Source organism: Aotus nancymaae, unplaced genomic scaffold, assembly GCF_030222135.1.
Source record: "Aotus nancymaae isolate 86718 unplaced genomic scaffold, 86718_ANA_hifiasm-v0.15.2.pri h1tg000014l, whole genome shotgun sequence".
NCBI lineage: Eukaryota > Metazoa > Chordata > Mammalia > Primates > Aotidae > Aotus > Aotus nancymaae.
This window is the reverse complement of record NW_026988425.1, coordinates 123,604,871-123,630,037: the sequence shown is the minus strand read 5'-3', so window position 1 is coordinate 123,630,037 and position 25,167 is coordinate 123,604,871. Positions and strand designations below refer to the sequence as shown.

At 56.3% G+C, this 25,167-nt stretch overlaps 1 protein-coding gene across 12 annotated transcripts in view; it reads left to right on the top strand.

Annotated features, from left to right (window-relative positions):
• APBA2 (amyloid beta precursor protein binding family A member 2) overlaps positions 1-25,167 on the top strand; it is a 209,563-nt gene that overhangs the window by 182,285 nt on the left and 2,111 nt on the right. For 11 of the 12 annotated variants that reach the window (XM_021666816.2, XM_064376321.1, XM_012472481.3 and 8 more), the window contains 8 exons: positions 5,703-5,848; positions 6,933-6,968; positions 11,651-11,737; positions 14,365-14,550; positions 18,343-18,522; positions 19,482-19,694; positions 20,983-21,102; positions 23,662-23,802. In XM_021666816.2, coding sequence (XP_021522491.1) covers positions 5,703-5,848; positions 6,933-6,968; positions 11,651-11,737; positions 14,365-14,550; positions 18,343-18,522; positions 19,482-19,694; positions 20,983-21,102; positions 23,662-23,802 — 1,109 coding nt within the window. The remainder of the gene's footprint in view (positions 1-5,702; positions 5,849-6,932; positions 6,969-11,650; positions 11,738-14,364; positions 14,551-18,342; positions 18,523-19,481; positions 19,695-20,982; positions 21,103-23,661; positions 23,803-25,167) is intronic. The other variant, XM_021666823.2, reaches the window with a different exon arrangement.

Sequence of the window (25,167 nt, the reverse complement as noted above, 5' to 3'; positions counted from 1 at the left end):
TCCCATCAGTGTGAACCCAGTAGTCTTTGATTATTTCCTTGTTTTCTGGTATATCCCAGGATCATCTTAAATATTTCGTGCCCAAGGATTGGAACCAGTTGGTTCTTTCTCCAAGGAGCCTGTGACACAACATTTAGAGACTGTAACCTGGGTGGTGTGGTTGCTCACTGCTGTAGATTTGGTGACAGTGTATATGTCTGTGTGGAAGGCAGTCTCTGAAATGGCCCCCAGTGACCCCTGCCTCCTGGTATTCATGGCCTTGAGTCGTTCCCTCCCCTGCGTGGGGGCTGGACTTACTGACTCACTTCTGTTGAAGAGAATATGGCAGAAGCGATGGGCTATGGCTTCCAACATCAGGTTACAAAGAGATGGGACTTCTGTCTGGCTTGCCCTTTCTTGTTCTGTCTTGTTCCCTCTGCGGGAACCAAGCTAGCCTGGTGTGGTTGGCAGTCGCCCCATCCAGAGGCCCACATGGCACAGGACTGATGTCTCTGGCCAATGGCCTGATGAGAGAACTTGGAAGTGGATCCCCCTCTTCAAGCATTCACATGGCTGCAGCGCCACTCAGCACCTTGCTGCCTTGACAGGTAAGAGGTCCTGAGCCAGAGTCACCCAGCTAAGCCATGCCCAGATTCTTGATCACGGAAACTCTCAAATAATCCATGGTGGTGGTTGTTGTTGAGATGGAGTCTCTCTCTGTCGCCAAGCTAGAGTGCGATGGTGCGACCTCAGCTCACTGCAACCTCTGACTCCCTGGTTCAAGTGATTCTTCTGCCTCAGCCTCCCAAGTAGCTGGGATGTGCAACATGCCCAGCTAATTTTTGTATTTTTAGTAGAGACAGGGTTTCACCATTTTAGCCAGGATGGTCTCAATCTCCTGACCTTGTGATCCGCCCAGACAGTGTACCATTGTCGCACTGAGGTCTGCCTTTGCAGAGAGCAGTGGGCCTTGTGGAGGCACCCCCACAGCCCCACGTGCACCTGTGCTCCTGCTCCGCTCACCGCCTCCTCCCAGACCACCAGGGATGCAGGGACAGGTCTTGGAGCTAATGAGACCCCCTGGGGCCACAATGACGCCTTAGAAGCCTCTGTCCACCACCCATGTTCAGGTTAATTTTCTCTGAAGGTGGCGGGGTGGAGACCCTCAGGCTTGAAGCTGTGGGACTCCCCACCCCTTCCCTGTCCAGAGGGTCTAGGGCTTTCCTAAGTGGCCTTTCAAACAGGCTTCTTCTGGCAGGGGAGACCCTGGAGCGCCTTATTCTTCTCCAGGCTGTGCAGATACACAGAGCATATGCCTGTGTGAGTAAGATACACGGTGTGAAAAGGAGGAATCCCTCTCTGGGGAGACACGATCTCCTTTAAACCTGTATCTTGATTCTCTTGTCGTTTTGTCTCCCTCTGGTGGTCTCAGCTTAGGGTCAGTGCAAGACGAGCAAAATGACAGCAATTTATTGCCAGACGTGTGGGGCCAGCTGCTTTCATTTCCTAACAAAGCTGTTGGATTCTGGTTCTGCGTTTCCTGCGGAAGTTGAGAGCTGTGCCTATGAATCTGGAATATTCTCCCCACCCTGCTGTCCCCTTCGGACTCTTCTCTGGGTCTGGGTTCTCCTCCCCTGGTACATGTGAGTGGGAAGCAGATTTCGGGGGCCACTGTGGACTGGACTGTTTCCCACTGAACCAAAGAGTGAGGCAGGCACGGAAGGCCCCCAGGCAGAGGTGGGTGGCGGATGGAGGCAAGGCCCTTGAGTGCTTCGCCGGGCTTGTCCTGGGAGCAGGCATCTGTGGGTGCCAGGGGTGACACCCCTGCCTGGGATGGGGCACCCTTCACACGCAGCAGTCTGTGCCCAGAGGGGCCCCAGAACTGGCGATGCTCACTTCAGGGAGAGGTGGGGCCAGTCTTTCCTAAATCCACTCAAGGACGTGGGTTGACGCGGAAATGGGAAACTCAGAAGGGTCTGGTGTACTGACCAGGGCCACCCTGGGGGCTGGCGAGGGAGCAACCAGGGGGCAGGGCCTGGGAAGGTGGGAGTCAGATTCCAAAGGGAAGGCCGGCCTCCCGGCCTCCCCACGGCCTGAAGCCCACAGGGTGCCAGGCAGCCCCCACCACAGAGAGGACATGAGGACACTTGCCCTGGGCCTGGGCACCCGTTGGGGCTGTGAGGCTGGGAGAGCCAGCACTTTCCTGCAGAACAAAGTGACGCCTTCTAGTGGTCAGTGAGAGCCACTGCATCGGGTCCCACGGGGTGACTTGGGCTTCACTGAGGGGTGCCCTTGAGCCATGCTCACTGGGGACTGCAAGGTGGTGTGAGGTGGTAGAAACGGGCCTACTTCAGGTGCCGGGGCCCTTCTCGGCCCAACAGCCGGATGCCATAGAAGGGAGCACAGGGCCTATCTGGCGAGCCTGTGGCAGTCAGGCCTGTCACACATGCTGTCCCAGCAAACCAGCCAGGCAGATGTGCGCACTTCACTCTGAAGAAGCCCCGAGGTAGGGTGGGGGTGCTGCATTAGGATCCATGGCTCCTGTCCCCTCCATGGGGCTGCTGCTTCCCCTGTGACAGGCCCCGGTGCACCCTCCGAGGGACAGGTGGGCAGGGCGTCCTCCCCTGGTGCCACCCCTGAGTCCTGCAGTCCCCCACATTGGTGCCTGCAGCCCTGCCCAGCCAGGAGAAGGTTTATCCACTCCAGAGCCAAGGGGCGAGGGGCCTGTGGTAGAAGGAGGAACCTGGTTTGACCCTGGTTTCGGACCCCTGTAGCCGGCTGAGGCTTCTCCCACTGGGGTTATAGGATTAGCCTTACAGCAGTCCCTGGCAGCCCACCTGGCACTGCCCCTGCATGGAAGCACGCACAGGCCTATGCCTCCCAGAGGGGTTTGGCTGGAGATTCCTGATTCATTTGCTCCTGAGATGATTCCGGGGCGGGAGGTTATGTCTGCTAGAGGCCTGGTGTCCCCAAACTGGCTGCACATCAGTATGAACGGTGTATGTGTGAATAGTACAGGCTCCTGGTCCCCACCCCAGGGTTAGTGAGTCACACTCTCTAGGGTGGGGTCAGGGACTCTGCAGGCCCCACGGGGGAGGCCTGGCACAGCCGGGGCTGCTCAGGGCTTTCCTCCCCCTACTGTTCCCCAAGTGACTTAAACTTCAGATGTCTCCATGACCTGTCACCTCTCTACTGCCCCTTCAGGCACAGGGTTTAGAAGAGGTTCGTGCCACTTCGCACCTGCAGCTGGGAGGTTCTGGGGCGTTGGCGATGGTGGAGGCCACTGTCCGGGATGCGGCCAACTTTGGATCTGGTCCCTGCCCTGTCTTCAATGTCACTGTGGCAGTGGGCATGCCCCAGTGCCCTCTCGGGCTTCTCCGAGGGAGCAGGACCTGGGTTGGGATGCTGCCTGTGGTGACGGCTGCTGCCGGGGGCCCTTCATTAGCCACGGTTTATGACTTGTCTTTTGAACTAGACACAAAAACTAAGAATTCATCAATGACTGTCTTGCATTTTAAATGCTTTTAGCCTTTAGGAGATTCATATGATTTATCTTTGCAGTAACTCCATAGAAGTAGAAATAAGGAATTCCCCACCCCCTGTTTTGCTGGTGAGGAAATAGAGGCCGAAAAACAAAAATTGGGTGCGTGACCCAGGGGCACAAAGCCTCTCCGAGCAGGGCTGGTGGAAGAGCTGGGAGACTCACTTGGGTCTCTGGATCCCAAGAGCTGCCAGCCTCCCTTCCGACGGGGCCTGAGATGACGTCACTTTACAGATTGAATTCCTTTGCCAGGCATCTGACCTCCTGGAATCTGGGTCTCCGCTCACCCATCACCCCTCAGTGCCACCTTCCCACCGTCCCATCCAAAGAGAGTTGCTGTCCCTTCGTCCTGGGTTTGGCTGCCTTCACGCAAGTTCACATCCCCTGAAAAGACCCGGCATCCTAGTTTACTTTGTCTGCACAACTCCAGGTGTCCTTGGGGGGCTTCCCCAGCGTTGGGTCTTACGGCTGTCACAGCCTCAGGACACAGCATGATGCTCAACGCCACTTAGTCAGTGCTGATAGCTGGTGCCAGCAGGAGGGGAGCTGACCTTGGACATTCCTAAGTTTGGACCTACCAGGGCCCAAATTCTAGATGCTGACACTTCAGAACACTTTGCCTTGTTCTAAAGTGCTTTACGACATTGGCCTTAGTGTGTGAGCTGTGGGTGTGGCGTGAGAAAGATGGCTGCTGCATCTTTGCGTCTGCGGCTTCCCGTGTTATGGCCTGATGTGTAAGCCCCTGGTATCAGCCTTCGGAAAGACAGTTTTAGGCTAATGGATCCACGCTGTGACCACTTTTGGAGCTTGATTTCAATTCCACAGGGCTGGGGGCTGCTGAAGTGAACATATAACACAGATTTCTTCCTAGGTAGCTCCAAAGATGTGGGCTTAAAGAGAAGCACAGTTTCAGAGGGTAGCTTGGGACACGTGCTCTGGGTCCAGTGTGGGCCAGTGGCAGTTGCCGCAGGCTCACACCTCCGGCCGCCTCACCGCAGGCAGCCTGCTTGCTGCCGAACACTTGCTGGCTCCAGGTGCCTGTGCAGCCTGGCCGGGGACCTGCGGGCGGGCGCCCTGGACCCGGGTCTCCGGATCTGCTGACGGGTAGTAACTAACACCTTCCGCAGCCCGTCACGTGCACTCACCACTAGTTGAGGACTGCAGCCCCAGTGGCAAATCCTCCTGGCCACCTGATTTTGCATATAAAGTTTTCTTGGCATGCAGCCATACCCCCTCTTTATGAATCGTCTACGGCTGCCTTTGCGCCTCAGGTGCAACGGTGAATGGTTGCAACAGAGACCCACAAAGCCTAAAACACGTGCCATCTCACCCTTTACAGAAAAGGTTTGCCTACCCCAGCTGGAGCCACACTCTCTGCCATAGGAGCCACTCAAGATCGGCTTGTGGGCAACATGGATGGGGGGTAGGTTGGACTTGGGGGTAGGTTGGATATGGCTCTAACATGTAGCTCTTTATATTTCAATTAATTAAAATTACATACCAGAAAAGGATTGAGCCCCTCAGCTGTAGGAGCCACAGTGCAAGTGCTCAAAGCCACATGTGGCTAGTGGCTCCTGTACTGGACACCACAGAGATGGAACCTTCCACTGTGGCTGGTGGGAAGTTCTGTTGGGCCCCGATGGTCTAGGGGCAGCAGATGGAACAAGCATGATGTCGCCAAGCCTGGGCCTGTGGTGTGATGGGTGTGAGGAGCTACACGGGCATCCTGAGAGGCCGCAGGCAGGCTGGAGCCTCCCGGGACAGATGCACAGGGAGAGGCCAAGGAGAAGCCCAGAGCACAGTTTCAGGTCACCGGCATGGGTTCCGGGGCTGCGGGGAAGGCCTGGAAAGTGCTGTCGTGTTTGGGGTGTGATGCCTTCTGGATTCGCAGCCTGTGATTGTCACCTTGAGTGACAGTCATCTGGAATACTGGCATTGTCCTCCTCACACCGTTTGGGCTGCGTTTTCTGGCCCGAGTTTGGATTTTGTGCAGTTATTTGCAGTACCGAGTAGCAAGGGAAGCAGACCGGCCGCCCCTGGCTGCCTGCAGATTTGTGAGGGTTGGGCCCTTCTGTTTTGTCCCGCGTCCTGGCTTCCGTGTTCGTGTGCTGTGACCAGGCTTGCAAGTCCTTTGTTCAGGGGACTTCTCCTCTAGGGAGACTCTGACTCTGCCCTCCCTCAGTTCCAGGGCCCTGTGAACCGGAAGACCTCATTGATGGAATCATCTTTGCTGCCAATTACCTGGGGTCCACCCAGCTGCTGTCGGAACGGAACCCTTCCAAAAACATCAGGATGATGCAAGCGCAGGAGGCCGTCAGCCGGGTCAAGGTAGAGGTGCTTCCAGGGCCCTCAGGGATGCCCACATACTTTGGGGGCCCCTGTTGGGAGGGAATGTGGCAAGGCGCAGGCACTCTTCCAGCTCTGACTGCAAAGCCCTTGACAGAGGAAGCAGGAGTGGCCCAGGTGCCCGTGAGGTTGAGGGCAGCTTGCGCCTTGGCTGGCAGAAAGCTGGGCTGGGCAGATGCAGCCAGCTCCTTAGTGAGAGGCCCATGAAATCCCAGAAGCACGACCTTTAAAGATCATCGCTCCAAAGCATTCTAGTCATAAAACAGCTCCAAATCCCAGTTCCACAGTATGTGTATTTTTAGTGCCATTCAAAGTGCTTCCAGAAAGGGGGATAAATGAATCATGTTTTATTTAAATTCAGGACCTCAAGAAAGCCTTTGACCTGCTTGTAGCTCAAAGTGCTCATTGGATTGTCTGGTTTTGAACAGTGGGTGAGGCCAGGCAAAGGGAAGATGAGGCCACCCCAGCAACATTAAATGGGGTTGAGGTAGGGGATGCGGCCATCTGAGATCGCAGCTCTCTGAGCAAGACAGGATCTGCAGATGCCCGCCAGCCCAGGGGGTGAGAAACGGTGGCAGCCTCCTCCCTAGCCCTCACCACACACAGCCTCCTCTAACAGAGGCAGAGGAGCACCATGAGGCCATCCAGGGTGGGCAGGAGAAAGCCAGGTAACCCAGGGCAGTGTTGAGCCCTGGCGGCCAGTGCCCCTCAGCAGAGGCCCGGCCCCAGACCCTAGACCCCAGACCCCAGACCCCTGACCCCTGACCCCTGACCCCTGACCCCTGACCCCTGCCTTGCTCTGCTGCCTGGAGCTTGGCTCACTTTCCTGCTGGCTGATGGCATCTTTTCCGTCCTCCATAGATGGGGTGTTTGACAGTCATTGCTAGTGCTCCAGGGACACTTGTGTGTGCTTGACGTGGGCAGTGGCCATCCACCCGTCCCTGCAGGGGCTTTGCCAGGCACTGGGCCAGAGTGTGGGGAGCATCGACCACCAGTGTAACATAACCTTGTGCACCTTCCTTCTCTCTCTGCCAACCTGTTTCTCTTTTATCTTCCATGCTCTCAGAGGATGCAAAAGGCTGCTAAGATCAAGAAAAAAGCGGTGTGTAGGGCCTTGAGGCCTTGGGACAGTGGTGTTTGCTTGTGTTTCTGTGGCTTGTCCTGGGCAGTGGGGGCTGAGGGGGCTCCCTGGGAATCCAAATAATGTTGGAAAGCAGCTTTTCCTTCCTTCCTTGGCAGGTGAATCTTACACATTTGTGAATGAAACCACAGACACTTCATTTTTTCAACCATCCAGGATTTATTAGTTCCTCTTTCTTTCTTTTTTTTTTTTTTTTTTGAGACAGAGTTTTGCTCTCGTTACCCAGGCTGGAGTGAAATGGCGCGATCTTGGCTCACCACAACCTCCGCCTCCTGGGTTTAGGCAATTCTCCTGCCTCAGCCTCCTGAGTAGCTGGGATTACAGGCAGGCGCCACCATGCCCAGCTAATTTTTTATATTAGTAGAGACGGGGTTTCACCATGTTGACCAGGATGGTCTCGATCTCTTGACCTCGTGATCCACCCGCCTCGGCCTCCCAAAGTGCTGGGATTAGTTCCTCTTTCTTAGCATCTCCTGTGTACTGGAGCCTGGATAATGCTGTGATGTCCCTGTTTTATGTGGACATTGTAAATTAATATGACTTTTAGTTGATTTGACAGCGTGGTGGGTCTAGGGCCTGGGCCTCCCATGCAGTATTTCTGAATTGTTCTGATGGGTAAAGATACCTTAGGCTTAAGTCAGGAGGGTGAGCAGCTCAGTTTGCCCATGCGGTGCTTTCTTAATTGGAAATGAGTTTTTAGGCTGGGTGCAGTGGCTCACACCTGTAATCCCAGGACTTTGGGAGACAGAGGTGGGAAGGATCACTGGAGCCTAGGAGTTTGAGACCAGCCTGGGCAACACAGTAAGACCCCTGTCTCCACATTTTTTTTTTTTTTTTTTTTTTTTTTTGAGACAGAGTTTCCCTCCTGTTGCCCAGGCTGGTATGCAGTGGCACGATCTTGACTCACTGCAACCTCCGCCTCCCAGGTTCAAGCAATTCTCTTGCCTGAGCCTCCTAAGTAGCTGGGATTACAGGCACCCACCACCACTTCGGCTAATTTTTTTATTTTTAGTAGAGATGGGGTTTCACCATGTTGGCCAGGCTGGTCTTCAACTCCTGACCTCAGGTAATCCACCTGCCTCCCAAAGTGCTGGGATTATAGGCATGACCCACCATGCCTGGTCAGTTTTTTTTTTTTTTTTTTAATTAGCTGGGCATGGTGGCACATGCCTGAAGTCCCAGCTGCCTAGGAGGCTGAAGTGGAAGGATTACTTGAGCCTGAGAGGTGGAGGCTGCAGTGAGCCATGTTTGCACCACTGCACTCCATCCTGGGCAACAGAGTGAGACCCTGTCTATTAAAAAAAAGAAAAAGAAAAAGGAAGAAAAAAAGGAAATAGATTTTTAAACACTGGCAGACTTTTAAAAATTGGGTTGACACTGAGTCATTTGTTCGTCACCTAGTCATTTAGTAAATGCTGGAGCTTTTCCAATCCTCCTCATACAGAAAATATCAAAATAGTCGGTGTCACAAGGCCGGGGGCAGACCCCGGGGGCCTGGCACTGGCTTGTTGCCTACTGTTTTCTTCTGTTTAAACAGCAGGAGATTTAGTTCCCCTCCCTGCTTTGAAGTAATGCCATTTTCTGGCGCTGTGGCCAGAGGACCCCGTGTGAGGACTCCCTCTTCTGCAGTGAGACTTTGGTCCTAGGATGTCTGCTTTTTGCCCAGCGGCATCTCCTTTGATTCTGCTCAGGTACAGGAGAAGGGACTTGCTCATGCTCCTCTTCCTGGGCTGATTTCCTTGGGGCAAGGCAGAACGTGCCACGCACCGCAGACTTGCAGCTGGGGGTGTCCTTTTCCAAAAAAGGAGGTGCCCTTGCCTGCAGCCTCTTAGTCCGGCTGGAGCAGGGAGTCCCTACGGACTGCAGCTGGCTTCAGGACCAGAAATCCTAGAGTCGCTACTGCCTCTGGAGGGGTCGGTACAGGCAGACCTGGCTCAAACAGTCCTCTGCGGCCAGCCGGGGACCACCTGATTACATTTAATTATGGTTTGTTCTTGCTTTTTGGCAAATGGGTGCTTAGTGTCATTGCCAACGGTCCCTTTCCTGACCTGGCCATGCTGATGACTGCAGGTGACACCCCCATCTGCAGATGTGCAGAGGCCCACCCTGTGGCCTGTTCTCTGGTGTCTGTAGGATCTGTGCTGTTGACACCCTCCCTTCTTTCGCCAAGGAGGACGATGGGTGTCCTCTCCCTGCCCTGTTACTGACGGGTTTCTGCTCGAGCCTGGGTGGCTTCAGGCTGCCCCTCTTCTCCCATCGAGGGATCCCAGCCTCCAGTTTCCTGCACAACTATCACTAATGCCAAGGTTCACCTGCAACTTTTCTCACTCACTTCTGGCTTGACCTACTTTTTAGCAAGATCATTTTGAGCCACAATCCATGAATATAACCTTTAAATGCATGCTGGTGTTGAGTGTAACCCAATTTTTAAAAACAGGAAAAGCTCCACTGTGGCTGCCGATGGTCAGCTGCACTGCTTTCAACTCCTTTCTCTCTCATCAGCTAAAAGCAGCATCACCCCTGGGAGAAAGCCCAGACGATCCTTTCCCTTGACAATTGAGCTAAAATACACATTTATTATTACAATACCAGGCCTCTCTGCAACTCAGAATTCTTGAGGAATTGTCAGCAGGGAGATTTCTTATTTCAGATTTTCTAGCAAATAATTAAATCACAGTTTTTGCTATTTTGAAATGGAACCACCCTGGGCTCCCCAATGACCACGGAGAATTATTCACCTCGGCTGGCAAACCAGTAGAACTTGAAATTCTTTGCCACTGTGCAGTGGTTATTAGGATTCTTACAAGTGTAAAAACCAGTTAAAGGCTCTCCTGGTTTGGGGCAGACCCTGAAGAGTTCACTCCGCTCAGAACAGCCCATAAAACCCGTCTCACAGCCATATGCTGGGCATACTACAGTGGCGGTGACAAATTCAGGCCTTTTGTGTGTCACTTCTCTTGGCTTCTCTCTGTCATTGTGAAGTCAGCTCTCAGGCCAGTCCCAGGGCCCAGTCCCCCAAGGCCACTGTGGAGTGGACACGATGGTGACTGTTTAAATCAGAAGGAAAGGCTGACATTTTCATTCAGCTTCTCAGAAAATGTCTTCCCCATTTCTTAAGGATACTTAGCATCCCAAATCCAGGAAACGTAGCCTGAGTCTACAAATTCCACGAGGGTCAGCCAGAGGGGCCCTGCTTGCCACTGACAGGAGGGGCTGTGGTGGCAGACCCAGGCGTCCCACCCCTCTTGTTCATGCTCCCTGGGGGCCGGCCCTCCGCCCTCCTGGGTGCCTCTTATAGGCTGCCTCGAGGACTCACGCTTAGCTAGACGATGCAGCCGGTGGCACACAGGGAGATTTCGGATGGCTGCTCCTTTATGGAGTAGCATTTCCTTCTCCGTGGACTCAGCGTAATTGATAAAATTGCCGAGCCTTCCTTCGAGTTATTACTTTGTACAATGACAGATAAAATTGTATGCATTTACTACATACAACATAATATTTTGAAGAATATATACATTGTGAAATGACTATATCTAGTTAATGTGCATTATGTCAGTTATTTATTTTTTTTTTTTTGAGACGGAGTTTTGCTCTTGTTACCCAGGCTGGAGTGCAATGGCGCGATCTCAGCTCACTGCAACCTCCGCCTCCTGGGTTCAGGCAATTCTCCTGCCTCAGCCTCCTGAGTAGCTGGGATTACAGGCACGCGCCACCATGCCCAGCTAATTTTTTGTATTTTTAGTAGAGACGGGGTTTCACCATATTGACCAGGATGGTCTCGATCTCTTGACCTCGTGATCCACCCGCCTCGGCCTCCCAAAGTGCTGGGATTACAGGCTGTCAGTAATAATTTTTATAGTGAGAACACTACATTCACTCTCAGCAATTTTTAAGAATTGAAATATTATTAACAGTAGTCACCATGCTGCACAATAGAACTCTTGAAGTCATTCCTCCCGTCTAGCAGGAGCTTTGAGTCCATTGACCAATAATTCCCCCTTACTCCTTTGCCCCAGCCCCTGGTAACCACCATTCAGGTCTCTACTTCTGTGAGGTCAGCATTTTTAGATTCCACCCGAGATGCTGCGGTATTTATCTTGCTGTGCCTGGCTTATTTCACTTCACGTCATGTCCTCTAGGCTCATCCATGCGTTGGAAGTGACGTGACCTTTTTCTTTGCTAAGCCTGAGTAAGACTCCAGTGTGTCTGTGAACGTGTTCATCCGTTCATTGTGAATGGACATTGGGTTGATTCCATGTCTTGGCCACTGTGGGTAGTGCTCATGGGAGTGCAGGTATCTCTTAGACACACTGATTGCATTTCCTTTGGAAGTGGGCCCGGTGGTGGGATTGCTGGATCACGTGGTGGTTCTATTTTGAGTTTTTGGAGGAACTGCTGTGCTAGTCTCCACAGGGGCTGCACTGACACAGTGTACCAGGGTTTCCTTTTCTCCACCCTGTGCCAACACTTCTTATCTTTTTGATAACAGCCATTCTGACAGATAGGAAATGATACATCGTTGTGGTTTTAATTTGGATTTCTGCGGTGATTAGTGATGCCGGGCATTCTGTCATGATGCTATTTGCATGTCCTCTATTCCAAGTTGGTTTTGGATTTTAATAGTATCTACTGTCCTTTCTTAGAATTCTGAGGGGGATGCCCAGACGCTGACGGAAGTGGACCTCTTCATTTCCACCCAGAGGATCAAGGTTTTAAATGCGGACACGCAGGTAAGCGTTTAAGACAGTCGTTCAAATCACATAAACTCCTAGGTTCACCTCCTCCTCGTCCCACGGTCTCGGCCCTGGTTCTCAGCGCTTCTCTCCTGTGCCCTCCACACCCATCAATCCAAGGTCCCTAGCCTGGGCTGTGGAGGAGTGAGGAGCACACAGCAGGTAGCAGTTGTGCTGGCGTCACCCCAGGGCTCTGTGGGCAGGAAGACCTACTGGGAGCCCTGGGTCCTTCCCTGCTCCCCACTCCTGGGGATCCTGACGTCTGGGGACGGAGGAGGCAGCAGCCCCATCATGTGGCTCATGCTGCAGCCCACTCCCAACCCCAGCGCCGTGCCCTGCCCACCCTCCAGGCCCTGGCACACCCTGATACGGGCACGGCAGTGCCCTTCCTCCTCACGTCGGTCCCCTGTGTCCAGGTCTGCGCCTTGTTGCATGATCTTTGTGTCCTGCACTCCCCCACTCCTCCGAACCAGCCCCTCCTGGAGCCTGACACTTGGTGTGAAATCAGGGAGATGGGTGTCAGGGCTCAGGCACTGGGCTTGCGACACTTCACAGACTTGGACTTCATTTTCTGATCCCCCCCCACACCCTCTGAGCCCCACATCTCATCACCCATCTGTGCTGGGGGTCCCCAAGGCCACCACAGGCCGGATGGGTTCAGAGCACTGACACGGCGCACTCAGAGCTAAGATTTATTTCAGCAGACGGCTCCAGAGCAGAATCAGCAAAAGGGATGCAGGCTTCCAGAGCCCTCCCCACGCTCACACAGGACACAGTGAACTCCTCCCTGGCAAGGGGCTGTGACAACACAGTGAGGTGGTGTCTACCAGGGAGGCTCGCCGACACTCCGCACTCGAGGTGTTTACTGGGGGCTGGCCGCATAGGCACCCTCTGCCTGGCATCTGCCAAAATTCCAGACCCCCGGAGGGAAAGGATGTATGCAGCCTAGACCACGTTGTTTGCATAAACAGTTCAGGCAGAAGGAACCACGGTTGTCAGTTTGGGTGCTGGGAACCCTTCTGAGATCCACGTTCCCAGATGCCAGCGAGGGCCAGCCTTGCAGGCGGGCCTTTCTGGGGACAGCTGCTAGGCCTGCCACCAAAACCCTTCTCGCCAGTGCTCATGGTGGACGCCACACGTGGGGCGGGAGGATGGGGCTGGGAATTGAAGCTGGGCTCCATCCTCATGAGCTGTACAGCCTTAAACAAGTTCCTGAACATCTCTGAGCCTCTTACTACTCTTTCAGCTGGGGCTGTGGGTAATTCCTCTGCTGGATCCTGGGAAGGAGAGAGGAGAAATCTCCTAGCCTGGCCCAGTGCAGGGCTCACCCCACCAGCCCCTTCTGTCTTGTCTTCCCTTTTTTTCCCCTCTGGAAATCTTGATTCTGAACAGGGCATGCAAATTAAAGCTGTTGGGGCAGAGGAGCTCCAGAGGAGGGAACAGGTGAGAGAGACTGGTAAGGCCGCAGTAGCCAGTCGGGCAGGAGAGCAGATACAGCCATGTTGGTAGGCAGCCTCTGTCTGTGAGGAGCCTCTATCTGCCGTTGGTGTGAACTAGGACCTGGGGGAGCTGGGGAAGAAGCATGTTTCTGACACCTGGGGATTGATTCAGGCATTTATGACAGTGACAGAAATCAGGACATGCTGAAGAGCCACTCCAACTGTTTCCAGTGTCCCTCCCTGGAAGGTGACTCTTGTGGTTATCAAACACCCTCATGGCTTTGGCCAGAAAAAAAACTGGCCACGGAGACAAAGTGCAGCAGCACCCACTGCAAGATGGATTCTGTGAGGAATAAATGGGGTCCACAGGTTGCGGAAACACCCAAGTTTCTTTTGTGAACAGAGGATAAAAGCACAAAAGACCAGTGGATTAGCTTTTCTGAGCTTTGTGTGCAGTCTTGTTAGGTAGGGGTTGCTGGCAAAATGCTAGCTGGAGATTCCTGTCCAAGGACAAAAACCATCAAGAGTCATGGGTCTGCCCAGGCCGAGGGAACTGACGTCCGGAATTGGAGTCAGGTACGCTGCCTTGGGTGTCTGTGGACCCAGGCCCAGGCTGTTGGGGCTCCCTAAGAGCTCACTGAGTGGCAAACCACTGCAGAGCCCACAGGGAGCTCACGTTCAGGAGGGACCCTTCTCCAGAGCCATGGGTGGCCTCTCATCCAGGAGGGTATGGGCTTCACTCCATGGCAAGCCTCTGCTCCAGCAGAGACACACTGAGAGCTCGCCTGACATCATGCCTCCCTGGGTTCCACACAGTCCATTTTGGAAGCTGGGACTGAGACGAGCGCAGAGTGACTTTGACTGCGAATCAGTGCCCTAAAACGCTCTGTTAACTAGGGCCGTGGTCCTCAGTCCATGTGATTTTGTCCCCCAGGGGACATTTGGTAATGGCTGGAAATATTTTTTGTTCTCACACTTGGGAAGGGAGAGGTGCTACTGGCTTCTCCTGGGGAGAGGCTTGGAATGCTCCTAACACCTTGCAGTGCACGTGACAGCCCTTCACAACAAAGAATGACCCGGCCCCAAATGTCGGGAGAATCATGGTGGTGAAACAGGAATTGGAGTGCTTTTCAACGGTTTGTCCCAGTAGCGTTCCCTGACGTGGTGTCATCTCCCTCCCAACAGGAAACCATGATGGACCATGCTTTGCGTACCATCTCCTACATCGCCGACATTGGGAACATCGTGGTGCTGATGGCCAGACGCCGCATGCCCCGGTCAGCCTCTCAGGACTGCATCGAAACCACGCCCGGGGCCCAGGAAGGCAAGAAGCAGTATAAGATGATCTGCCACGTGTTCGAGTCGGAGGATGTAAGTAAGCCCTCGCCAGGGTACTCCCCTCCCCCGGGTTCACAGCCCAGGCAGCTCCAGGGTTCAGGCGCCGTGGAAACCATGCTCAGGTGGAAACTCTCCGTGCTGTTACTGACTTTCCAGTGGATCAGTGATCTTTCACGTACTCTTTGGGCTTGCAAAGATTGTGAACAGAGTTTTATTGTACGTCTTGAAATAGGTTCTTCAGGAGCTGTTTATAAATTGAGCTGTAGTTAAATATATGAGGGAGCTATCTATTTGAAGAAATCCCTTTACAAAACATTTTCCCCACTTAAAATGAAGTTAATCTTTGTGTAATTTTTGTTATTAAATTGCAAATTTCCGCATGCTACTGGCATGCTGTATTAAGAAAGCACATTTGCACATGAGGCTTAGTTCTGCCTTTGCGTGTGGTATGTCTTCTGAGCAAGTAGAAAGTGATTCTGAAGTATAAGATACCAGAGACTCAGGAAGAGATCGCAGGCCTTGGGCTGGAGAAGAACATTGTTTTTAGCCTGGAGGGGGACAGAGGGGCTGAGGAGGGAGCCCCAGCGCCAAGAGGGGAACTCAGAAACTGCCCTTCCTGCAGGCTGATCTAACTCACAGACCAGCAGGGGGGCTGCTGGTGAGCCAGTTTTGTGGCTTTTGCCAGAGTGAAATTTTAAAAAATGATCTATAGCCATGCACAGTGGCTCACATCTGTAACTCAGGACTTTGGGAGGCCTAGGCAGGTGGATCACTTGAGGTCAGGAGTTCTAAACCAGCCTGGCCAACACAGTGAAACCCTGTCTCTACTAGAGACAAAACATTAGCCAGGTGTGATGGCACATGCCTGTAATTCCAGCTACTTGGGAGGCTGAGGCAGGAGAATTGCTTGAACCTGGGAGGCAGAGGTTGCAGTGAGCTGAGATTGTGCCATTGCATTCCAGCCCGGGCAACAAGAGTGAAACTCTGTCTCAAAAAAAAAAAAAAGATCTATCCTTCATGGGCAGTTGGCCACGGCATTCTTTTTCACATAAGGACTTGAGGGTGTCTTGGGGACCTGGACAATAGGGAAAGGTCCCCATATTGTCATGATCCTGAAATACGGCATGGAATTTGAACTCTGAAGACACAGCGTTCAAACCTGTGGCTGGTGCAGTCATCTTCTTCCTGAGAAGTTGGGTTCACTTGAAATGCTTCGGCACAATGGCAGATTTACAGGAGAGAGGGGTTTCAACAGCGCACTCACACATGCCTTCCTCCACTACATGGAGACCTCTGGACACCTGGATGGGCATTTCTGTGCGACTGAGACCTGGCATGGGCGTGGGCAACAGGTGCTGGTGGAATGAGGCCAGGAGCAGACCCGGTGGCGAAGGCTGGCAGTCAGCTGGTGAGAGGCTGTGAGGGGCACACCAGGAGCCCCCCGGTGCAGCGGACCTGGAGGGTTAAAGCCAGCGGATGCCGCTGCAGCCTCGGGTTTCTCAGTTCAGTGGGAGGCGAGGGTGAGAGCTAGTGCAGGTGGTGGTGCGTGGGGCACCGAGTGGTCCTTGAAGGAATGAGGCGAGGGCCTGGCTGGTGGCACGTTAGGGGCCCCTGAGCAGCTGCCGGGAGAGGAGGACCCAGATGCAGCTCCGTCCAGGTGGGCTGCTGGGGTGAGTACAGGGGTCTGAGGGTCTGGGAGAGTGGAGTGGGGCACCCAGGAGACCATAGGAAGCACCATAAGGTGGTCACTGGCCGCTTGGCGTCTTGGTTTCCCCTGTGCGGTGGAGGTCAGTGGCTGGGGCGGGGCGGGGTGGATGAGCTGCAGGGTGGTCCTGCGCACCGCAGCCTCTCTGTCCCCACCTCTCCCCGGCGCCCGCAGGCTCTGGCCACAGCCCACCTGCAGGAGGCCGCCTGAGTCCCTGGGTGGGGCTCGGGCTGGCTCCTGGGTGCGAGCTGGCTGGCTGCGAGCCGGGGCGGGCAGAGCACCCCCTTCTCTGAAGGGCCAACCGCAGAGAGAACCCCCGAACCCCACACCTCCCAGGAGGCAGCGGGGACCCGCGTGGAGGGACGGGGAGGCGGTGGCTGGCGGCACACCAACGGCCCGGATGACGCCTGAAGGAGGCGCAGCCCGGCGGAGCTGGCTCCCCGGGCTTGGAGCTTCCGCGGGGGCGGAGGGTGTCGTCCAAGGGGAGGGAGAATGGGGGTGGCCCGAGGGAGCCCGAGTGGAGCCCGAGGGCCGTGGGCGGTGGAGCGGGGCTTCCGGGGCTCCAGTGCTCTCAGGCCGCCTTTCCCAGCCTCGGGGCCGCTCTGCGCCCCCAAACCCCCAGATCCCGAGTGTGTGGGGCAGGGGCAGGTCCCCCGCTCCGCTCCTCCCGGAGGCCCGATCCTCCCCTGCACGGGCGCCACCCCCGGCCCTCCTGCTGCCGAGCCCCACGTGCCCACAAGCTCCGCAGCGGCCAGCCCGGCGGCGCCATCTGGCGGTGCCCAGGCGCCGCGCCTCCAGCCAGGCGGGCCCGCGGCGGAGATGCTGGGCGTGGGAACGGGCAAGTCCTGGAAACCGCTTAGGACCCGTTGGAGAGGGCAGGCCTCCTGCTGCACGCCTCTGATCCGGCCCAGCCTCCCTTTCCCAATGCATATTCATCTGCCGCTCTTACATCCTGCCACATGGAGAGTGGGAAGGGAATTGAGGCCAAAGCCCTTGTTTTCATGTTTTGGGATCCTGTTGGGTAGCGGTTGGTGAGGGCGCCCGTGCAGAACTCCCTTGAGGGTAGTTGGGGAGGCAGGTGATTAGCAGGACAGAGCGTAAGTAGGGCTCACACATCCCAGAGCCTGGCAGGAGGCCCGCTGTGGACTGAGGCGTCACTGAGGTCACCAGGAGTCCCGCGGCGCTCCCAGGGCTGCACTGCTGCCAGCCTGTTTGGCGACCTCTGGGAGCTCAGTCCAGCTCTCGCCTCCCACTGTCTCCTGTCTGCGCATCAGCGGGTGGCCGGCCAGGCCCTGAGTACTGTTTCATTGTCCAGGCCTCTGCCATGTCAGAGTCGGTGGTGTCCTCTGATGCGGCTCAGTGGAAGTAGAAAGAAGCCTCTTGCTCTGTGGGGCCTGTGTGGAGTCCCAGGTCTCAGGTCTTGCAGGCCCAGCCTGGCATAGCCACACATCCCTAGGAGAGCAGCCAGGCATGCCCTGCCTCCAGTGGGCACTGGGTCATGTTGCCACCGAGAAATGCATGCAGGGTAGACAACTAACAGGCGATGCTCCCGGAAAATACACTGAAAGTCCATTTTCGGAATGAGTGGAAAGAGAATACAGATGGGGCCGGGTGCAGTGGCTCACACCCGCAATGCCAACACTGTGGGAGGCCAAGGGGGGAGGATCACTTGTGTCCGAGAGTTTGAGACCAGCCCGGGCAATATGGGAAGACCCCATCTCTACAAAAAAAATTTTTCTTTAATTAGCTGGATGTGGTTGTGCTCACCTACATTCCCACTCCAGTCTGGGTAACAGAGTGAGACCTCATCTCAAAAAAGCAACACGAATATGACATGTAGTAAATAACTTACCGTGGTCCCAGACTTTCTTTGAAATGGGTTTGACCGGGAGCGTCTGGGCCAGGCCACAGCTAAGGCAGGAACCTCCGGGGTTCAGGGGAACACCAGGGTTCGCTCGCAGTGGGGTGCTGGTGGAGACAGCCTTCACCAGATGAGGGAGGGCCCCCAGTTTCTTTCTTATGGGTGCATCCTGCACCCAGCCCTGCCGCAGCCCCTGCTCAGGAGGCCGCGGGGAGCCTGTGCCTCATGCCTGTCTCCAGCGGGCCTGCCCTCCACACAGGCCCAGCTCATCGCCCAGTCCATCGGTCAGGCCTTCAGCGTGGCTTACCAGGAATTCCTGCGAGCCAATGGCATCAACCCTGAAGACCTGAGCCAGAAGGAGTACAGCGACATCATTAACACCCAGGAGATGTACAACGACGACCTCATCCACTTCTCAAACTCCGAGAACTGTAAGGAGGTAAGCTGTGCCCGCTGGCCTCAGGGAGGCCACATTTGCCAGCTTCTGTTTCCCAGGCTCCTGCAAAGCGAGCCTTCCCGGGATCCTTGCCTTCCCATCAGATTCCAGTGCGGCCCTGAACGTGCAACTCGCTCCCACCTCCCAGCTGAGCACTTGCGTGTGAAATGAGGTGTTTGTAACAAAGAAGCTGATTACAGTCAGCTTTAATGACCTTGAAAATGTGCCTTTTAATGCTGCTATTATCGTCAGCTAGCGCTCAGCACCCAGGAGATATTTCTGAAAGGCATGTGGGATCTCTAAGGGAGCGTGGGTGCTCTGGCAGGGGAGGCTGGAAGCTGCCAGCAGCAGAGGCTTAGCTGGTCCCAGTGGCTTCCCCTAGGTGTCTTTGGAAAGTTCTTATGGGACAGAGGAGCAGATACCCTGGGGATGGCCCATACCTTGACTGTTTGTTGAATGGTTGAATGATTCTGTCTGCTGTGATGAGTGGATGATGGTCTCTGCTGCTTGTTGAATGAGTGAATGCATGATCCGGGCTTCTTGCTGAAGGCATGCCAGCCAGTTTCTGTAGAAGGACTTTTCCAACAAGAGTGAAGGCCAGGGGCAAGGAATGGGTCCTGGAGTCATAACGTTCCTCTGGCCTCGTGGGTGTGGTGGGGTAGGAGGAGCAGGAACCAGGACACTAGAGCCCTGCTTGGGGCAGGAGGGTCAGTGCTGGGCATGGTGGGGATGGGGTCTGTGCTTCCAGGTTCCCAGGAGGGCGTGGGAGCCAGAGTAGGGTGAGGCTGGGGGTGGGTGGGCAGGGCTCCCAGCCCAAGACCTCTCCTGGCTGAGATGAGCCAGCCTTGGATCCCAGGGCAGGGTGGGATGTGCTGGGACAGTATCAGCCTTATCCTCCCGTGGGTCCTTGGCAGAGGCCTGGCCCCCGCTGCCAGCCCCTCACACTGCCCATCCCTTTGCAGCTGCAGCTGGAGAAGCACAAGGGCGAGATCCTGGGCGTGGTGGTGGTGGAGTCAGGCTGGGGCTCCATCCTGCCCACAGTGATCCTGGCCAACATGATGAATGGCGGCCCAGCCGCCCGCTCGGGGAAGCTGAGCATCGGGGACCAGATCATGTCCATCAATGGCACCAGCCTGGTGGGGCTGCCCCTTGCCACCTGCCAAGGCATCATCAAGGTGGGCGCCCTGGGACCCTCTGCCCAGGGGTTGCCTCAGCCCCACTTCATTTGATCTGCAACCCCCCACTTCACGCATGGGGAAACTGAGGCCCAGGGAGACCCACCCGGTGACTGGTCGATGATGGCGTCAAAATTTGAACTCAAGACCATTCTCCATGTCTGAATCGGAGGTGGACCCGGGCTGCCCCAGGGTGGGAAGGGAGGGCTTGTCTGAGCCCCATGCTGAGCCATATGGCCCTGGGCAGGGACCCAAGGACCAGTGAGTATGGGGTGACCAGCTTATCCTGTTCTGCCTGGGACTTCCCTAGATTATCACTGAAAGTCCCTCTTCCGGGAAACGCCCTCAGTGCTCTTGGACTGGAGCACCCTGCATGGGTGCTGGGACACAGGTTTCCTTAAGTAAGAAGGCCACCCTGATCGTCAGACTCATGGGCTTGCAGCTTTGGGAGGTGCTGACCGCCTGTTGCTGTGAGGGGTCAGGCAGAAGGGTCACTGGCAGGTGGGGTGGAGAGGAGTGGGCTCTGCCTGCTGCTGGCGGCTCCTGTGAGCCACCATGGCCTGACCCCCAGCCCTCAAGGTAGGGAGGCATGTTCTCCCTACGCTGCTGTGGTCTTGGTGCTGGAGGAAGCGCCTTCCTCCTCGTTGTTCAGCCTGAGAGATGGAAGGGTATTCCCCAGGCCAGAGCATCCCATGGACCGGCTCTCGGAGCTGGCCTGGAAGAGCTTCTGCCTGATGGGCAGCCACACAGAGAGGCACGGGAGAGGCCTCTGCCAGTGGCATCAGAGGGCTCAGCACCGAGCACCCCCCGCCGAGGGCTACAGCTCTCAGGTGGAGGCTTGGGCTTCTCCCCGTGCCTCCTCACCCCTTCCAGACCCCAGCGACCTGGGGCACCCACTGATAGTTGCATCCTCACTCACAGAGATTCTCTGTGATCACCCCCCCGAGCACCCTGAGGGTGACCTGGTGCCAGGCGTGTCGGTTGTGCCCAGTGGCACTCAGAGCCCTTGCTCCCGCAGCAGCTCATCTTCCTCAGGGCAGAGGCACCCTGAGCATGGTGGGACAGAGGGCGCAATGCCACCCTGGAAACCTGGCAGCCTTCCTAAGGGCCAGGGCAGGCCTTGCCCCTGCCACTGCAGAGAGGGGCCACTGAGGCTGAGAGGGGACTGCATGCCTCACCCAGTGTGCATTCTCACTACCCCCGGCCTCCACCCTGCCAGCCTCACTCCTCTTGGGTCGGGCTTGATATCTAAGGCCCAGCCTGTGATTCCTGTCCCCGTGCTCTGCAGGGCCTGAAGAACCAGACACAGGTGAAGCTCAACATCGTCAGCTGTCCCCCGGTCACCACAGTCCTCATCAAGCGGCCAGACCTCAAGTACCAGCTGGGCTTCAGCGTGCAGAACGGCATTGTGAGTCCCCGCTTTTGCCCTGGGCCACCGCCACCACTACAGGGGCCAGGGAGGGGGAGCAGCTCCCGTCTGATGGGGCAGGCTATGCCTGGCAGCCTGGCAGGACCCGGGCCATAGGCACAGCTGCCCGCAGCCAGGCCACTGGGGCACGCGCTTTCCACGGCTCTCTGGGAGGTCCTGGGTAGAAGGGGAAGACCAGAGCATGGCCGTGGATTGGATCCTCCAGCCTTTCCCAGGTGCCTTTGGAGGGAGGGCAGCAGGCTTTGCCAGCCACTGTAGCTTGGGCACAGCCAATCGTGGCATCACTCACTGTGCTCAGCAAACAGATGTTCACACGTTCATTCATTCATTTACTCAATCATTCACTTGTTCACTCAGCTGTTCGGCAGACATTTGTGAAGTACCCGACCAGGCTTTGTGCCAGGCACTGGGGAGGCAGGAGTGCTGTCTGGAGGAGGTGATGCTGGGTTTGAGTGAGTGTAGTTTCGCCCAAAAACCTGTGCCAGTTCCCCGGGCCAAACTTCTTTGGCCCAGAGCTGGCACCCTGTCTTTGACCTGCGTTTGGCTGGCCTGAATCCTCTTCCCTTTGTGTTTCCTCCTGCAAAGGACCCAGAGGGCAGAGATGTGGCCACTAAATGGAGTGGAAAAGAAAAGGGCTGGCAATACCCAAATTGTTTAACCAGCCCTGAGTATGAAGGAGCCGAGGGGGAGAGGGACTGCGGGCTAGCGGCAGTGGCGTGGAGGTGACAGGAAGGGGTGTGTGCCCCCACAGCCGTGGAGGAGACGGTGGGAGAACGTCGCAAAAAGACAACCACCAGAGCGCCTCCGTTGTTTTCTGGTGAAGCAGCATGGAGGGCGCACCCACCATCTGGGTGGAGTCACAGGGCTTGGGCTCAGGCTCCATTTCTGACCCTGCTGCGTTAGAGCAGATTTGCTGCTATAAAAAATCCCGCAAATCTCTATATACTGAAAGCATATTGTTCATTCATGCTGCAGTCTAATTTGCAGTGGATGGGGGGTGGGGCTGGGGCACAGAGAGGTACAGTGACTGGCATAACTTGCTGCTTTGGCAGCCCCCACTGGGTGCTCTGTGTCTGGCTGGCACTGCAGGAAGAGAGGCGGCTCAGAAGACCTCGTGAAGGTTGTCACTGCCCACAGCCCACTGGCCAGATAGCTCAGCCATGGACCCACGGGGAGTCTGGGAAGGGAGAGCTACCCAGTGCCCAGGACCAAGAGGGACGGGGCATCAGCCAGTGTCAGCCATGCCTTCCCTGCTCTGTGACCCTCGGCAAGTCACTTGTGCTCACTGAATTCCCCTCAAAACGTACTTGTGAAGATCAGCTGAGAAAATCCATAAAGTAACGCAAGCTATCCATGGTGGGCCCATGGTCCTATTCCCTGCCAAAGAGGAAGCACTGTGGCCCCTGGACCTGGCACAGGTGCCGGGACAAGTTGTCTGCACCCTCCTTGGGACTTCTGTCCGGGATGGTGCGCCTGCCGCAGGAGCCGGCCAGCTGGTGGTCTGGCCCGTTCTGGCTCTGCCTGGCTGCTCTGCACACCTGTGACCTGGGCACGAGCAGTTGCCCCAGCTCATTTGGGGGCTCTGCAGAAAATCAGCTGGGGCCCTGTCTGCGGCTGCTGTGAGCACTTTGTGGCCAGGCATGGCTGGGCCCCGGGGAGGAGGGCTGGGAAAAGCCTCCTGGGCTCCGCAACCCCCGACCATCACCAGGCCCTGCCTGTGTGCCTCCCACCTCAGCACCAGGAACAGTGGAGGAAGCTGGGGACTGACAGTGGGCCCTCACGAGGAGCCCTGCAGTGCAGAGTCTGGGGTGCTGTGTGGTGTCCCCAGGGCTGCCCCCGCCCAGCCAAGCCTGGTGGCCACATCGCCTTTGCCTCCTGAGTGGCACTGGGCAGCTGCCTGTCCGTTCCTGCACCCCCTCGCCCAGCCTAGGAGGCAGGTGGGCCCAGGTTGGTGGCTGATGCTGCTCACTGATGGCCCCGTTGCTGTGAGTCCTGAAGGAGGGGCTGGCTCTCCCCACCATGGGGTGGCCTGAGGGCTGCCCACTCATGGGGACCTGTGAATTCAACCCTGCCCCAGATGAGTTTGATGCCCCCTCAGTCTGCTGGTCTTCCCGGAAATATAACCCCATGAGGAGCATAGGAACTGGAGAAGCTGGGGCACAGAGAGGTTTAGTGACTTGCCCCAGGTCACACAGCCATGTGGAGCACTGGTGGGGAGGGAGAAGAGACGAAGAAGGGGAGGACTCTGGACTGTTTTGTGGGGGGCTAAATGAAGCCGATGGGAAAGGAGGGGACATCACCTGGAAGAAGCCTGGCCACGCCCAGGTGCAGGGCTCTGTACCCACCTTCCTAGAGAGCAGGAGAGTACCATGGGCACGTGTGAAGCCAGGGCAGAGGGCAGTGGATGAATTGCATGTGCACATATTCATTGCGTGGGGCTTTTCCCTATGCACGTCCTGCCTTTGGGTCTTTGGGGACATGGCGGAGCGCCTGTCTGGTGTGGCGGGAACACGTGCTGACCTGGCCACGTCTGCTTAGATCTGCAGCCTTATGAGAGGAGGCATTGCCGAGCGAGGGGGCGTCCGCGTCGGCCACCGCATCATCGAGATCAACGGGCAGAGCGTGGTGGCCACAGCCCACGAGAAGATAGTCCAGGCTCTCTCCAACTCGGTCGGAGAGGTAAGGAGGGACCTTGGGCGCCTCTGCATGCCGGTTCCCACGTGCATCAGCCTACCCTCCGTGAGCCCCTCCCGCTCCAGAGGACACAGGGAGTCTGAAGGCCTGCCAGGCTGTGGCTCCCACCCAGGGTTGCTGTGACGAGGGTGAGTGGAGCAGCAGGTGAGCGGAGCCATCCTGGTCTGGCTCCACCTGAGTGACTGGGAGGGCACAGGCCCCTGGGGGAGCTCCCTGGACACTGCTTTTGGGACTGGACCTGTACGCCCAGTTCAGGAGCTCTGCAGGGCACACAGCTCTGGCCACCCTGGCAGGCTTGCCCTGTGCCCCTGCTGGCCATCCCCTCCCACAGCCAGGCTGCTCACCCTGTCCCGCTTCACTGGCTGATTCCCCCACAGTCCCGTTCTTTCTGGCATCGCCTCCACAGCAGTGTGAGGATGGTGTGGGGGACGGCGCAGGGTTTTCCTCCAGAGCTCACAAGGCGGCAGGATCATGGTGGGGGACAGTGCTGGGGGCGTGGCATGTACACGGAGGGGAGGGGCCTGGCTAATGCGCTGCGGGTGTGGGTGTGTGCATGTGGGTGTGTGGGATGTGTATGTGTAAGTGTGGGCAGGTGTGGGAAGTGTGTCAGGGTGTGTGAGTGGGTGTAGGTGTGTGGCTGTGTGAATGTACCTGAGTATGGGTGTGGAGGAGTGTTTTGGGGGCATGAATGTATGTGTAGATGTACGTGTATGTGGGAACATGGGGTGTGTAGGAGTGTAAGTGGGTGTGTGAGCATGGGGTGTTGCATTGTGTGTGTGTGCAGGGGTGTGGCTGAAGTGTTTGTGAGGCATGGGGTGTGGATGAGTATGAGTCAGGTGTGTAGGGATGTGGGTAAGCATGGGGGTGTCGCATGAGGGTGTGTGGCTGTGACTGGGGCATGGGGTGTGAATGTGTAGGGGTGTGGATGAACATGGCATTGCTGGTATGTGGGTGTGGCTCTGGGTGTGAGGCATGGGGTGTGAATGTGTGTGTAGGGGTGTGTGGGTGAGCATGGGGGTGTCGTGTGTGCAGGGGTGTGAGGCATGGGGTGTGTGTGTAGGGTTGTGAGCATGAGGGTGTTGCATGAGTAGGTGTGTGCAGGGGTGTGTGGTTGTGTTTGTGAGGCATGAGGTGTGGATGTGAGTGTGTGCAGGGGTGTGTGGCTGTGTTTATGCGGCATGGGGTGTGTGAGCATGAGGGTGTTGCATGAGTGGGTGTGTGCAGGGGTGTGTGGATGTGTGTGTAGGGGTGGTCAGCATGAAGGGGCTGCAGGCTATCTGGGAAGCGTGTTGGCCGCACGAAGAGGAGGCTGAGACAGAACTGAGGAGTCCCGCCTGGGGGCTGGGCAGC